Source organism: Filicampus tigris, chromosome 1, assembly GCF_054856515.1.
Source record: "Filicampus tigris isolate MCC_2025a chromosome 1, RoL_Ftig_1.0, whole genome shotgun sequence".
Taxonomy (NCBI): domain Eukaryota; kingdom Metazoa; phylum Chordata; class Actinopteri; order Syngnathiformes; family Syngnathidae; genus Filicampus; species Filicampus tigris.
The window spans coordinates 5,440,901-5,456,924 of record NC_141217.1 but is presented as its reverse complement, the minus strand read 5'-3'; the positions used below and the strand labels follow the sequence as shown (position 1 = coordinate 5,456,924).

Below are 16,024 nucleotides of genomic sequence, written 5' to 3'. Positions count from 1 at the left end.
CAACTAGTGGGCTTGCTGGGAACATATTCTTGAAAAAAATATGTTTGGGTTGACTTCTTTAAATGGTTTAAATGGATAGACAATATACCCTTTTGTTTTTACGCCATTCAATTGTTCAATTAATTTTGTTTTCTTTGTTTTTTGTTTTTGTTGTTTGGTTTTCAAATAGTTCTGTGTTTAAGATACTGTATACATGGATGTACAAGAAGTGTAACCTTTTTTTCCCAGGGTGATCGCTTGATGGACTGTATGTTTTGATTTGTTGCTGGGAGCTAATGTTGCTGAATGTATAGATCCTATCGGTGTGTATTCACATTATTTTTCTGCCCGTTCAGTAATGGAAATCTTAATAACAAGAATAAATCATGACTGCTTGATTGCCTTTGAATGCTTCTTTGAAAGCCTGACTGCCTGACACCGTGTCACCCATCTACTGTATGTGGCTGAGTGTGTTGTAACCCTGACTTTGGACATGGAGGTAGAGGGTTCAATTCCTGTGCTGCCTGGGACAATCCGGTTAATAATTCAATTTTAAAGCCCAGGGTTGGGCAATTCCGGCCCTCGGTTCCGGTATTCCGTTTTCCATCTTTCCCTGCTGTAACACACCTGATTCAAATGATCATATAATCAGCAAGGTCTGCAGAAGCTGGATAACAATCCTGATCATTTGAATCAGCTGGGTTAACATGCAGGATAGCGGCCCTCGAGGGCCGGAAGTGTCGACCACTGTTAAAGCCACTCTGAAAATGGGCACACTCCCTGGAAGATAAATTCACCTTTTCAACCCAACATTGAAACTCTGACTTTTTGATAACTCAAAGTCACAGGTTCATACATTTAAATTGTTACTCAATTTTATGTATGGAGCCAAACCCTCCTTTGGACAACTGATGCTTGAAAATGGGAGGTCACACATTCTGACAGCTGAATTTTTCAACGGAATTTTGGGACAGCCGTCAAAAATCATGACCACTTAGAGCAGGGCTATTCAATGAAATTATTCAGGGGGCTACTTTATCAAAAACCCAAGAGTACGGGGGCCAGACCGTCACAGTAGTGATAACGACATATTTACAGACCGAGCGATTACACAGGTTTCTTCCTTTTCTCCTCCTCCTTTGAAATCCTGACTAAAGAGGAATTTCAGCTGTCTATGTAGATGAGTGGGTGGGAACCCTGACTTTGGACTTGGAAGTTTTGGGTTCAATACCTGTGCTGGTACCATCTCAGTCATGATTTTTTTGCAACACACCTGGTTCAAATGATCATATAATCAGCAAGGTCTGCAGAAGCTGGATAACAATCCTGATCATTTGAATCAGCTGGGTTAACATGCAGTATACTACCTCGAGTGCCAGAATTGCCGACCACTGTTGAAGCCACTTGTGAAAATATGCACACTGCCTGGAAGCTAAACTCACCTTCTAAATGCCACTTTGAAACTCTGACCTTTTTAAAACCCAACCTCACCGGTTCTTACAACCTCTCAAATTTTTACTCAATTTTATAACAACTCAGGACCCTACATGGAAGCCAAACCCCTCCTTTGGATAACTCACTGCTTTAACACCAGAGGTGACACAACCTGACAGCTGAATTTTTCAACTGAATTTTGGGACAGCTTCAAAAATTGACCGCTTGACATTTGAAACCTTAACCACACCTTTGAAAGCCTGACAAATTAGAAACTACAGCTGTCTATGCAGATGACTGGTTCGAAGCCCTGACTTTGGGCTTGGAAGTTTTGGGTTCAATTCCTCTGCTAGGACAATCTCAGAAATAAAGTTTTTGACTCAATTTTATAGCCACCCTTGAAAATGGGCACAGTCCCTGGAAGCTAAACTCACCTTTTAAACTCATATTAGTTTCAAAGTTGTTTTGGACTACTATTCTAATTCTACTTTACATCGAAAAAAGTCACCGAGAATTGAAATGACTTAAATACAAATTGTGTTGTTTTGCAGATTGAAGGAATAATATTAGGCTAAGTTGTTACTGTAATATCTTAAGAAAAGTAATATTCCACGCTTTACATTTTGACATCTAAAGTAGCAATTAAACAAACACTTCTCCTGACTAACCAATTTTGTTTTTAAAAAAACAACATATTCAATAAACTAATCTCCCCTGTTAATGGTGATAACATGTTTTACAAAAAAGTAACATTTCTCATTTTAGATTTACATGAATAAATATTTAGTAATGGAAATACCCTCCTAGTTGACCTAGTTAAATCATTAAAACCCCAAAGCCAGTGCCTGGTCCTCACTCACCTGGATAAAAATTGTATCCAGTGTTTTGGATAAGGGCGCCACCCTGAGTCCAAAAATGTTTTTTTTTTTTTTTTTACTTCCTATCTCAAGCTGAAATTGTGGTCCTTGCCTACTTTGGGCGGCATGGCTCAGTGGTAGAGTGGTCATCACCCAACCCAGGGGTTGTGGATTTGATCCCCGGCCATTGCGACCATGTCAAAGTATCCTTGAGCGGGATGCTGAACCCCCAGTTGCTCTTAATGCTGCGTCATCAGTAGGTAGATGAGGTACAGTGTGAAGTGCTTTGAGTACCAAAGGTAGAAAAGTGCAGCACAAGTGACGGTTCATTTACTTTGTTGGCCTTTTAACTTGCTTCCCACTATGCAGCAAGTACAAGAATGTGTGTGTGCGTGTGTGTGTGTCAGAGTGTCATGTTTCAAGATCCAATATCCACAGGAAGTGAGGAATCAAGTGGACTACAACCTCCTGGCCCATACAAATTTCCACTCAATATCCCCTTGAAGCCAAACAAGGCTGCTGAATGATGCTGTGAGCTGCGTCATGTACATTTTAAAATGCTAACGCAGTGCACTACAGCTGTGTGTCACTGTGTGTGCTGCATGTGAAGAAAAGTCGAGCACAAAGCGAACTCACATGCATCCTAAGCCAATATCTTGAGGTTGTATGCTTTTAAAAGTTGTACTTTTAATAATATAAAGCACATTGTGTATGCAACGTGTATTAATTTACCAAGGATAAAAATAAACAAATAAATTCATTTACTGTATTGATTAATTGCAATGTTGCCAGGCACTCTTTGGGGAAAAGGACCTGGTCTGGTAAGCATGCACATTTAATTTCAGGATTTAACTAAACTCGAAATGAAATTGTTTTAAAATAAAGGCAGTATTTTAATTGTAGAAAACCTTGCCCGCATATACTCATGTTTGCACTGGGTTTACCTTTATTTAGCGAACCTTGGGAGGAAAAAGTTGAACCTTCACTGAGGAAAAATAAGTAGTCCTGTTCTGTGTGCAAATTAATATTTATTTTTGACCTTCTGAAAGATAATTCTCAGAGAACAAGTGAGACGACACTCCCCAACCCATTTTCCACCAATGTCCATGCAGCCAGAACCCATCAGAGCACCGGTGCAAACACTTAATATATACACTACAGGCCAAAAGTTTGGACACACTTCTCATCCAATGCATTTTCTTTATTTTCATGAATATTTACATTGTAGATTGTCACTGAAGGCATCAAAACTACGAATGAACACTGGAGTTATGTACTTGACAAAAAAGGTGAAATAACTGGAAACACGTTTCATTTTAGAGTTTCTTCAAATTAGCCACCCTTAGCTTTGATGACCTCTTTGCATGCTCTTGCTATTGTCTTGATTCATTCAGTGTCAATAGGTAGTCGCCCGAAATGGTTTTCCAAGACTTCCCAGAGGTGTTTAGCACTTGTTAGCACCTTTGCCTTCACGCTGCGGTCCAGCTCACCCACCCCAAACCATCTTGATTGGGTTCGAAACACGTTTTCAGTAAGTTCAACTTTTTTTCTGAAGTACATAGCTCCACATGTCTTCATTCATAGTTTTGATGCCTTCAGTGAGAGTCTACAATGTAAACAGTCATGAAGATAAAGAAAACGCATTGAAAGAGGTGTGTCCAAACTTTTGGCATGCACTGTACATATATGCATACGTATACATATTTATTTACTTGTTTATTTATATATTATACGCACAGCTGTGGTTGTCTGGCAACCAGTTCAGGGTGTCGATAGATAGATCCCGGATAGACAGGACCCAGCACGCCCACGACCCTTGTGAGGATAAGCGGATTGGAAAATGGATGGATGTATATTATACAGCTTGAAGAGAGAGTTCAAGTATTTCTCATGAATTCACACACCTCAAGATGGATCAGGTTTCACAACAATGCAGTATCACCACGACATACAAGCACATCTTTTCACTGAGCAGCTCCAGTTGATCACTGTCAAGAGTTAAATGAAGTCTCTCTTCTTCTTTGGAAATGAACCATGTCATGTTTAAAATAGATTTTCCCAAAATGTAAAGCATTGGTTACATTTCATATGGAAAGTGAAAATACTATTTATTTTATTAATTTCAAACCTATTTACACAATCACAAAGAATGACAGTAAATGCAGATTCATTTGATGTTGAATCTGGTGGTCATTGGCCAAAGAATACTGTCAATCTGTTCTTTTAATCTCTGTGAAAACAGGATTTAGAGTGTGTGCAGTGTTTTCAGAATTACTCTTCAACTACAGCTTGGTTTGGCAAAACTGAGAGGATAAAATGTGTATTTCACCATACCAACAGGAAGTTTCACTGCCAGCTATGGAAATTCATTGCTTTCCAAATACCAATAATTTAAAAGCTCCATGTAAAATACCCAAAAACATTTATTGTTTTGTTTTTTTGTTTTTACAGAAAATCCAGTTTTTCCAAAACATTTTCCTGCTTTGAGAGATTTCACTTCAAAGACATCTGGGGCATATAACAGCATCTACTTTGGTCCTTTTCTTTTGTCATGAATAGCGGACACTTTTTAAAAATGATGGACTAAGCACTGACGGAAGTGGATTTTTGTAGGTGACAGTAATTGTCACTAATTGTGGCCGTCACTGACGTTTTGCAGATTTTTTTTTTTTTGGGGGGGGGGGGGGTGGACTGACGAACTAACTGAGAGACTTAACTGACGCAATGACTGACGGACTGACCAAGTGACTATTACAATTCGGTTCATCACGAAAAAAAATGACGGACTGACGACCGTCCCAGGCCGCTAACGGATGACGAATGACAGACCAGCGAAGTTTTCGTAAAATGCCCACGTAAAATGCTCAATCCATTTCCAAAATCTACATGTAGCACGTTAGTGTGAAATTGACAGCTGCTATGAACAACATAATGACATTCTCCCATTTTCCCTGCTGTGCAAACTCCTGTACACTTGTGTGGGAATGTCTGCGTAATATTGCCTATTTATTGGGAACGTTTACGGTTGACCATCCATCATGGTGAGGATTCTTACCGAAGCAAAAGCAACATACGGTGTGATTACATCAAGACGCTGACTTTTGGGGAGGTGGCCAAGTAAAGCACAAGTAAAAGGAAATATCAAGGTTGTTTGGGTAGGTGAGGTGTGTTTATTCTTGAGGCTCTAGTCCCTCCAGGTGGTCGGGGATGGGGAGGCCCGAGAGGATTGTCAGACACTTGTTCCACACGTTGAACACGGGACACACGGGCTGGCTGAAGGAGACGTGGAAGGTGTGCAGGTGCTGTGAGCCCACAGCGTCGTAGAAGGTCAGGTGGCCAGCGTCGTAGTCCAAGAGGATGCCCACTCTGCGCAGGTGGGGCGAAGGCTCAATGGCCAGCTCTTTACTGTTGTGGCGGACCACCCAGGAGTTGTTGCAGCGGCACAGCACCCACGAGGACGAGTTCTTGCCGATCCACTCGTGCTTAGGCGCTGACTTGTATGCTATACCCACGGCGTACCTGGCCGGGAGGGGGGCGATGTTAGGCTATGTTGAAATGACAATGACCTAGAAAACCAAAAACTAACAACTCGTTTCGTTGCGTTGTTGAAACCTTTCCGGTTTCCTGGCGACATTAAACGCGCATGCACGCCATCTGCTTTTGCTCCTGAATGGCACCATCTTTTCAATGGCACCCTTCGTATGCGTATTTGCGCATCTTGAGTTTGTGGTAACGTGTCCATGTCCGCCATGTTTACAGAAAAGCATTCCAAGCCCCCAAAAAACTTACCATGTGCTTCCCCCAATCATGGCCTCCCAGTAGTGCCGCCCACTGTCAATGTAAACGTTCCCCACCACGCCGTAGCTGCTCTGGCTGGAGAAGCGCTCTTGGCTGTGGCCTTTTTTTGACGTGCTCTCGTCGCGTTCCACCGTCAAGTTGTCGTGTGAGATTTTCAGCTTCTTGTGAGCAGATTTGGGGTCCAGCTTGAAAGGCTGGCCTGACAGGTAGAAAGGGTGGAGTGGAGAAAAGTAATTGATGCTGAAACATGACCAAATTGAGATTTATAGCAGGCACGATCCCTGACAGAACACCTCATTCATTTTCAGTTAATCTAATTTCAGGAATGCAGAGAAGAAAAGAAATAAATGTGTCTATAGCTGAGTGGAGGACATGAAAATAATGATTGGAAACATGCCGTGTACTAGGTTTCAATTAATGGTTGGCCTGTGTTAATGAAGGTCTTCCTTACTGTTAGTTTTTAGAGTCCCCGGTTCACTGCTTCGACTCCCCGCTTGGTTAATCGCCTTGACAACAAAGATATACTTGGTGCCACTCTGCAGGCCATGTACGGTGTAGTGGTTCTGTTTGATGTTGGGCACAATCATCCAGCTCTCCAATGAATTGCACAGACCTGAGAGGAAAGATTTGAAAGTAGTAAGAGTAAGAGATGAGTAAACTGGGATTAAGTAGAGCGCAGACCTCCGCCAAGACTGAAAAGTCCTCATTTTGATCCACACCTAAATCACACACATCCACTTCTCTCATATGCATCCTGTTGTCTGTTCAATTCATGAAAATTCGGGACAAGTGGAATCACACCAACTTTAAATGAGTTGGCCCACCCGCTTATGCTCCAACAACAACAATGTTTCTGGGAAAGGATTAATAATGTTATGGCATCATCCTTCAAATTGAGCAAATCAATCGTGAGGTGTCTTCACTGACAAGCTATTAATAGCATTTCAGGCAACAGACATTGACCTTGTATGTATTTGTTGCTTAGGGTTCAGAATTGGGTAATTCAGCAGTTATGTCATGATGTGCTGCCTCCACAATTGAAAGTACAAATGTCATTCCTTTGTCTTCAATGGCTTTCCCTTTTCCCTTCAGACTTTGGGCTGTTGCTTGCCTAGTTGCAACGCCCTGGCTCCAACTATAGTCAATGTAACAAAAGCCATACTGTGGCTTTGGCTCGGCAGCACAGGAGGGAGAAGTAACTCGTTTACAGCAGACGGAAGCGCTCCGCCGCTAGAACAAGTCATTTCAACCAGAGTGTTGAGTGTGCTGTAATTCTTTATTCAGTTCTTATTATTCTATTCTTTTATCCACATTCTTCTTGAGAAGTACAGAAGAGGAACTTCGAAATAAGGCCTATTGTTTTGAGTCAGGACAACTTTTGAATGACTGACTTCAAGTGGTGTTTGGTGCTTAGGTATATGGTTTTTTTTTCTTTCATTCACACCCAGGACTTACTGGCAATGTTGGACTGTCCAGTGAAGATAGCATATTGGAGCTCGTACGACACTACCGTGAATTCGTCATCAGATGTCCAGTGGACTGATATAGTGTCGTAGGATGCTGTGCACAACTCTTCCCGAATACACGGTGCAGAAGGAGCTATGGTGGTAAGAAAGAAAAACGTTGTTAGCGATTTGCATTGGTGATGATCAATAATGATTGCGCTGTCTAAAGTTAATAGCTAAATTAATTCCTTGCTTTATAATTAAGTGGAACAATGGGAGGGGGGGCAGAGAAAAGTAACATGTTTGCACTGGATAGCATACAGTAAATATCTCTTTTTTTATGGCGGGGGCGGGGGGGATCCAAATGGTCCTCATTGTATCAAGTTGGACGAGTGGTCTGCAACATCATACCTGTCAACTTATAAGTTTTCCCCGTATTTTATACGTTTTTTGATCATTTCAAATTGTGTATGCCGTATAACAATTTTAGTACGGGGATAAAGAAATTAAAAACTCGTTTTCTCGTCTTGCCCCTCTAATCCGGAGCGTCCGTTGGCCATTAAGACTGCAAACTTCGGCCGACCTTCACGAGCAAAGCTTGCCTCGAATTACAACTTTTGTAAGATTCAGCACAGCCCGGGGTTGACAGGTATGCAACATTTTACACTATGAGAGTTACCTCAAGAAAATGAATGGTGGCATTTGCATTCATTCATTTTCTAACTCTTATCCTGTTCTTTGTATTGAACCGATGTCCACTGTATCCGATACAGAATTTGAGCGAGGGGCAGGGTACACCCTGGACCAGGTGCCAATCAATCACAGGGCGCATACAGACAGACAACTATGCGCAAGCCTTTAATTTACCTATCGGGCATTTTTATTATCATTGCAAGTGAGCCGCGTGGTGCACTCACGCAAACTCCACAGAGAAATCCAACCTTTGACACTGGTCAACAAATGTTTACATTTTTTTTAAATCAGGGATGGAAGTAAAGTTTTCTGGATGATTTTTTTTTTTTTTGCTGATTACGAAGCTGCCTTACTGCATCGATTTAAAAAATAAACAACAACAATCATACAAAATGCAATATAGTAATATATTTAGTAATATTTTTGGATTAAGGGTTAGGTTCAGCTACAGGTGGAATTTTTTTCTGAAAGTCCATCCATCCATCCATTATCTGTACCGCTTCTCCTCACAAGGGTCGCGGGGCGTGCTGGAGCCTATCCCAGCTGTCTTTGGGCAGTAGGCGGGGGACACCCTGAATTGGTTGCCAGCCAATCGCAGGGCACACAGAGACAAACATCCGCACTCACAATCACACCTAGGGGCAATTTAGAGTATCCAATCAACTTACCATGCATGTTTTTGGAATGTGGGAGGAAACCGGAGTGCCCGGAGAAAACCCACGCAGGCACGGGGAGAACATGCAAACTCCACACAGGGAGGCCGGAGCCGGGATCGAATCCACGACCTCTGAACTGTGAGGCGGACGTGCTAACCAGTCGACCACCGTGCCGCCTTTCTGAAAGTCATAGTTGTAAATTACAACACATGGGAAAAGCCGTATTGCGCAACCTTGCATAGGTCAAAAAACAAAAAATTATCTCTAAAACTTGATGTGCTAAAAAAAAAAAGGAAAAACTTTTTTTTTTTAAACCAGCATCAAAAATACACTGACACATAAAGCCATCTCTGATTAAAATTTTCTGTTTACCGGTGCCAGTTTTTTTTTATATAGTCATGTGCACTGTATTTGTGAGTAGCTCTTGGTTACACATAGCAGTTGTCCACTCACCCACGAAATGTAATGTCTTTCTTGGTATCGGAGGACTAATTCATCATGGAAAAACAATGCAAAACTCGAATTGTTGGTGATGAATACACCAACAGACTTTATTCAGCTACTTGCAGCTTGCAGCTGTCTGTTCTGTCCATAAGCACACTCGTAATTCAAATGCAGACACAAATTATTTGTCAAATAATGTTAGGAATTAATCAATACGATGTGTTTTCAGTATTTTGTTTTCCTTGAAGACAGTTCAAATTAATTCAAAATTAAAAACTATAAGAACAACTCCTTTTTAAACTAAAGGTTTAAAAGTACTTTAAGGGTCTTGGGGGTAGTGAAAAGGATTTTGTTGAATGGGAACCCAAAGAAAGATACTTTGGACTTTATGAATAGAAGATTTAAGACTCATTAAAGTGTTGCAAATTGCATTTGATTGTCTCCATGTGAAGAAAACAGGTTTACGGTTTACCAGTGAGGTAATCAAGATTTTCCAGCAGTTTCTTCTCTCTGGAGAAATCCAGGGCAAAGTTGTCAAACGTGTCTGTCAGGTGTATCTCGGGTATAAGCACTTGGGTTGATGCGGTTGCCATGGAAACCCTAAAAAAAAAGAGCAACCCAAATACTGGATGTCATTCAATACTATAAATATATCCAACTTTGTCATAGGCAAACTGCATTTAGAATTCTTTTGTGTTTCTCCTAAGGGAGGCACACTATGGGCGTTATTAATTGAACGGCTTAGATCAGGGGTGCCCGCAAGGGCCGCTTTCCTGACGGTTTTCCAACTCTCCTTGCTGCAACACACCTGATTTAAATGATCATCTCATCAGCAAGCTCTGAAGAAGCTTGATAACGATCATGATCTTTTGAAACAGGTGTGTTGCACAGCTGGGATAGATGGAAAACAGGCAGGACACCGGCCCTTGAGGACAGAGTTTGGACACCCCTGCCTTAGATGAAGATTAAGCAGATAAGTGGGCTAAGATTTGGTTAAAAAGTACCGGTAATTGTCATTACTGCAGCAAACTGCATATTATAAGATTGTCACAAATGCGTGATTTTCAGACAAATGTTATGCCACACAGCTGCCACTAGGTGGCAGATGTAACAACATTATGAGGAAATGAATCATTATAGTGATCCTACATTACAAACATACGGTTCAAAATTAAATCTAAGATTCAATGAAAATGAATAAATAACAAGGTGGGTGAATGCAAATAAAATAATACGACTGCTTTGGCAAACAACAAAGTAATAACAACAAACCCGTAATTATTAACTATATATAGTTTTTTAAAAAAGGCAGCAAAACACAAAGAACAACAAAACAGAGAATCAAAGATTTTTAATGTTTTCCTTTAAATCAAAGGCCGTGACTGTCCCGAAATGCTTTGTTGGGCTGCTTATGTCATCTGCAACCGGGTAGTCGGCAGGCCGAGGCGAGACGCCATAACAGCAGGCGGCCGATAGCAAGTTTAGCAACGAGTGTCGACTACTTTCTGCTAAACACGCTGTGAATTCGCTCCTAACTCAGGAATCACAGACATCAATTACAATCATCAACTCGCCTCCTGCATGTTGGTGAATAAACAAAACTTCTTACAGGTACACACCGCTAAACGGGGAATGATCCAGTATCCCGTACGTCAGCCGGCATGACTGGCCTAGATTAACAGTATATTAATATTGACGATACGCGATTCAGAAAATGGATACATATATTATATAGAATACTTATAATATGATTTGTTCTCACAATACAGTCCTTGATTTTGACTTTTGAGATCTTCACAATAAGTCCTCAAAATTACATGATAATAGAACTCATATTTTCATTTTATTTTTGTCAAGACATTATTTTTTTATGCCTCTCATTTAGATTAATAGGGACTCAGAATCGAGCCGCTGCTCCTCCACGTTGAGAGGAGCCAGCTGAGGTGGCTCTAGCCTCTGATTAGGATGCCTCCCGGACGCCTCTCGGACGCCTCCCTGGTGATGTGTTCCGGGCATGTCCCGCCGGTAGGAGGCCTCGCGGACGACCCAGGACGTGCTGGAGATACTACGTTTCCCGGCTGGCCTGGAAACGCCTTGGGATCCCTACGGAAGGGCTCGAAGATGTGGCTGGGGAGAGGGAAGTCTGGGCTTCCCTGCTGAAGCTGCTGCCTGTATTATATTAGATGATTTTGTAGAGGGGCCGATAGGTGGTCGACTGGTTAGCATGTGCACCTCACAGTGCAGAGGTCGTGGTTTCGATTCCGGCCTTGGCCTTCCTGTGTGGAGTTTGCATGTTCTCCCCGTGCTTGTGTGGGTTTTCTCCGGGTACTCCGGTTTCCTCCCACATTACAAAAACATGCTTGGTAAATTGGTTGGACACTCTAAATTGCCCCTAGGTGTGATTGTGAGTGCGAATGTTTGTTTGTCTGTGTGTGCCCTGCGATTGGCTGGCAACCAGTTCAGGGTGTACCCAGCCTACTGCCCGATGACAGCGGGGATAGGCTCCAGCACTCCCCACAACCCTTGTGAGGATAAGCGACTGGATGGATGGATGGATTTTGTATAGCAGCAGTAGGACTACTAGATGCATTTCCCATTTGATACAGATCTGTTTAATGTCACTTGAAAATAAATTCAAAAAAGGTAAGCAGTCATAGTGTGTTGTAGTGATGGTCAAATTGAAGCTTCAAATTTTCTTCATGAACCGGTTGTATTTTTGGACTCCTCTAGATGGCACTCTCTGTTCAACATTGGGCTGAAAGTCCACTCACGACATTTCTTAAACCTCCTTAATTAAACCCACAGTGCCATCTACAGGAGTCTCAAAATAAAACCACTGGTTCATGAAGCCAATCTCAACCTTCATTTTGCCATAACTAGCATGTTGTATCATTTTTAGAATTACTGAAAAACGGAATAACTGCAAATATATTGTGGCATATCGTTATCATCCAATTTGTGCAATGGCCTGACCTGTCGTTGATGCTCTTCGCGCTCTGCAGAAAGCGGGCGTGGTCGCTCTCTTTCAGTGTCTGGTCGGCTTGTGTGATTAGCACAGAGGATCTCTCAATACACTGCTGGCAGTTGGAGATCTGCTGGGCCAGCTTGCGTAGCCTTTGCGCCTGAGTAGGGAGTGTAAGACATGGTGCGTAAGAATTGGAAATCACAGCTTGCAGGAGTGGACATAGTTGGATGTTGATTTTTAAAAGCCCCTCAACCCTGACTACATCAATCCTTCCAAATTTTTCTTAGCAACCCCGATATACAGTACATAGCACTTTATTCAGCAGTAATCATAATGCATTTTGATTATTTTTAACATTGTGTCCTAACCGTGACGAGAGAACGATATACCATCGACCATGTTTCTTCTTTTTTACAACAATATTACCTGTCCACAACTATTTTTGGCACTGTCTCAAAAATCTCAGACTGGTATTAGAGGAGTGGGAGTTGCTTGAAGTTTGTAGAGAGAAACGCAAACGGAAGCCCGTTGAAAATGATAGGCGTACCGGCCTATCGATGTTTGCTATTTGTTCCGGCCGGACAAAAAGGTGGACAGACGGACGGCGAAAGGCGATAAACGGACCGGGAAATTTGAGTAAAATGCCCAGCTCCGATCATTACCGTTCCGTTTTGGTCCATCAACACGTTTTTGACATTATCACACAAAACTGAGCATTATCATCTTCATAAAGGCAGATTTTTTTATACAACTGTTTGATCAGATTGTGTAAGTGGTCATATGGTGGTGTCCAGCCAGTATGCAAGAAGAAAGCAAATCAGTTTTGTTTAGCAACTTTTATGATACCGGTACATGTATGCTACATATACTGCATGATAGTAATTATTGCAGTTACACACAACCCCGATAAGGACAAGGTGTATATAAAATGGTTGGATGGATTTACACCACAATCTTAAACAATGTGGCAATGCTTCCGAAAACAAATTTCTCTTGATGCGATTAACTGTCAAAGATGAGCCTACAAACCATTTTCTCCATTCTAAACTAGTCTGTGAATGTCTGGTATGAAAAAATATGACCTTTATATAACGACATCCAATTCCACTCTCTGCCACTACAGACAGAGATTTTAAGAGACAGATTGAGGTCACACAGAAATGAGGTCAAAGGACATCTTGTCAGCAATTTGACACGAACACTGTAATCTCTGTTCAAATCCGATGCTTTGCATAGTCCTTCAACCATTGCAGACTATTTGAAGCCCGATTGATCCTGCCTGCTGCTGCATCAAATAAAAATGTGTTGATGGAAAAAGGCTGTTACTTTAATGTGATCCTACATGCTAAAATGGAGCTGTACATTGTAAAAGTCTCATTGAATGGTTCATGAAAAGTTTACAGTACATGCATAGTCACTCTCCTGGATGCGGCAGGACCTATTTTGGGGCAGTCGGGCTGTTTGGATGCCATGCCGTAAATAAATAGGTAAAGCGCTAGGAAGTAAAGAGAGTAGGCTTCTGCAAGTGTTTTAATGAACAATACATATTTCGGCTGCAAAGTCCCCTTACCTTCCCCTCCTTAATCTTGTTGCCAATTATTTGTCTCCTCTGCTGAATGATGTCGATCAAGGTGTCGCACTCATCCAAGAGCTTGCCCTCCTGGCGGGACGCATTCACCTGTGAGGGACGCCACAGTGAGACACTTCCAAGTGCTTCTTTGACTTCTGGAAGTATACCGCGGAGTACACATTTACAAATTGTGAAACACTTCTGCTTTGTATGTTTAGGGGAACCAAAACATACACATACAGGACACACACAAAACCCCACCACTAGTAGGATGCAGTACGTATAATTTACACCACTGCAAAGTACAACCACAATAATGAACGTATTGGTGCTAGGGGCGGAGCCAGTACTTGGCTAATGGGTGGGCCTGGAAAAATCAGGGTGGGCCTGAATATTTCTCTCACTAAGCACACCCTCCTGTCCCGACACATCGTATATTCAAATAAAAGTTCAGACCTTCCTTAGGCAACCACAATTATGCCATTCTTAACATTCAATTAAAAAAAAAAAAACTTTTCATAATTTACTAAAAATGTAAAAGTATATATTTTTTCATGAATCTCACTGGGTGGGTAGTCTATAAATCTGGGTGGGCCTGTGCACACCCAGGCCCACCCATGGCTCCGCCCCTGATTGGTAGATATCAAAATTGAGCCCGTTGTTGCTGCGCCGTTTGTTTTCAATCCTTTGCTTAAAGCGTTCATGTACTGCAACATAGATGCTAATTAGGGTTTAGCATTAAGCTATCAGACCGAAAGCTAAGCTATGGTTGCTTTAAATACGCAATGTGGAATTCTCCCTAGTTGTATGTTTAGTTTTAGAGTAAACTTCAAGTGGGAGAGGCATTAATGAAAGAACTTGAAGGCTCTTTTATCAAGAGTCGTTCGCTATTTACCCAAGTGCTGCTATTGCGCCACCGCAGAGCACTCGAATCTCAAGTTTGAACACGCAAGTCAAAGCAAAACAAAAATCGGTCGAATGATGGCTCATATCTTGACAAACTTCATTCCCTCGTATCTCAAGGCAGCACTGTACAGAGGAGCCCCGCAGACTCGGCACCTGTGTATTTACCTACTTGCTGGCGCCTGTCCCAGCTGTCTTCAGCAGGCGGGCTGCACCCTCAAACGGTTGCCGTCCAATTGCAGGTAATAGTAATATTTAGTTAGCACTATGTATTTGTTACTGTTATAACAGGTACAACGGATATGAATTCAACCTGTCTTTTTGGAAAGGTCATTTTGAATCATTTTGGATGATTGAAGATGACATTCACAGATTGCTCATCAGTCTGACCGTCGACTGGGATTGTTGCCGCGGCAACACGCTTCCAAAGGGCAAATCCTGATTCTGAAATCGAGTCTTAAAGCGGAGTTCAATGATTAGACATGACAAGACATTAGAAATGCTACAGCCCCACCGAGCGTAGGGAGAGCGTTGCTTCCAGTTGGTATGCACAGCACATTGTTTGCAACGCACAAATGAATTCAATGACTGTTGGCAAAGCCTACTGGACCGTATTACGCAATGTAACGTGGCGTGGTGATCAAGCAATTCATTTAAACACTAAAAAAGCTGGAGAGCTTTCAACCATTTTACAATGCAGATGAACTGAGCTTAGTAATAAAGCCAATGAGAATATAAATACGAAAGGAGCCGCAGGGACTGTCAGTGCAGTGAATTTCCTGCATAACCCGGCATGTCATTTCCAACTCACATCAAAGCACAGCGCCAACACAAGAGAATTCCGATGGACTCTCTTCAAGCTATTTTAGGAGTTTGGAGTGTGTGAACCATAGTGCACAGGGGCGGTGGAGGGGACGGGGAAGTGGGACAAGTGTTTTTCACCCCCTTGTTTTGCGCATCATTTATTCATGATCAGATTTCAAATCCCTGCATCGTCAAAACTAGTTTCAGATCACCACAATTCACAGAGCGCTGCCTTCACAAACAACACTGCGCACACATGCACGCTGTGGCATTATAGCAACTTGATGAAGCACGATACTCGCTACTTGCGGTTTCTAAAGGCCGTGTCGGGCAAAGATGCCGCTTTCCATTAACTCCGAAGAGACACTGCTGCAGTTTTAACCCACAGGCGTTGCTTTTTATAAAAGCTTCTTTGAGCGCTGGTGTGTCATGTCAGTGTGGAGGTTTAAAACACAGCTGCCAGCTCTCACTTTTTT

At 42.1% G+C, this 16,024-nt stretch overlaps 1 protein-coding gene across 4 annotated transcripts in view; it reads right to left on the bottom strand.

Moving 5' to 3' along the window:
- Positions 1 to 3,278: 3,278 nt before the first annotated feature.
- The window catches only part of LOC147152581 (E3 ubiquitin-protein ligase Midline-1-like), a 32,864-nt gene continuing 20,118 nt past the window's right edge, over positions 3,279 to 16,024 (bottom strand). For 3 of the 4 annotated variants that reach the window (XM_086048727.1, XM_086048709.1, XM_086048718.1), the window contains exons 4-11: positions 13,842 to 13,949; positions 12,280 to 12,428; positions 9,779 to 9,906; positions 8,875 to 9,042; positions 7,524 to 7,667; positions 6,520 to 6,681; positions 6,060 to 6,267; positions 3,279 to 5,789 (exon numbers count right to left, since the gene is read on the bottom strand). In XM_086048727.1, the coding sequence (XP_085904853.1) occupies positions 5,441 to 5,789; positions 6,060 to 6,267; positions 6,520 to 6,681; positions 7,524 to 7,667; positions 8,875 to 9,042; positions 9,779 to 9,906; positions 12,280 to 12,428; positions 13,842 to 13,949 (1,416 nt within the window). In that variant the 3' untranslated portion in view covers positions 3,279 to 5,440. The remainder of the gene's footprint in view (positions 5,790 to 6,059; positions 6,268 to 6,519; positions 6,682 to 7,523; positions 7,668 to 8,874; positions 9,043 to 9,778; positions 9,907 to 12,279; positions 12,429 to 13,841; positions 13,950 to 16,024) is intronic. The other variant, XM_086048736.1, reaches the window with a different exon arrangement.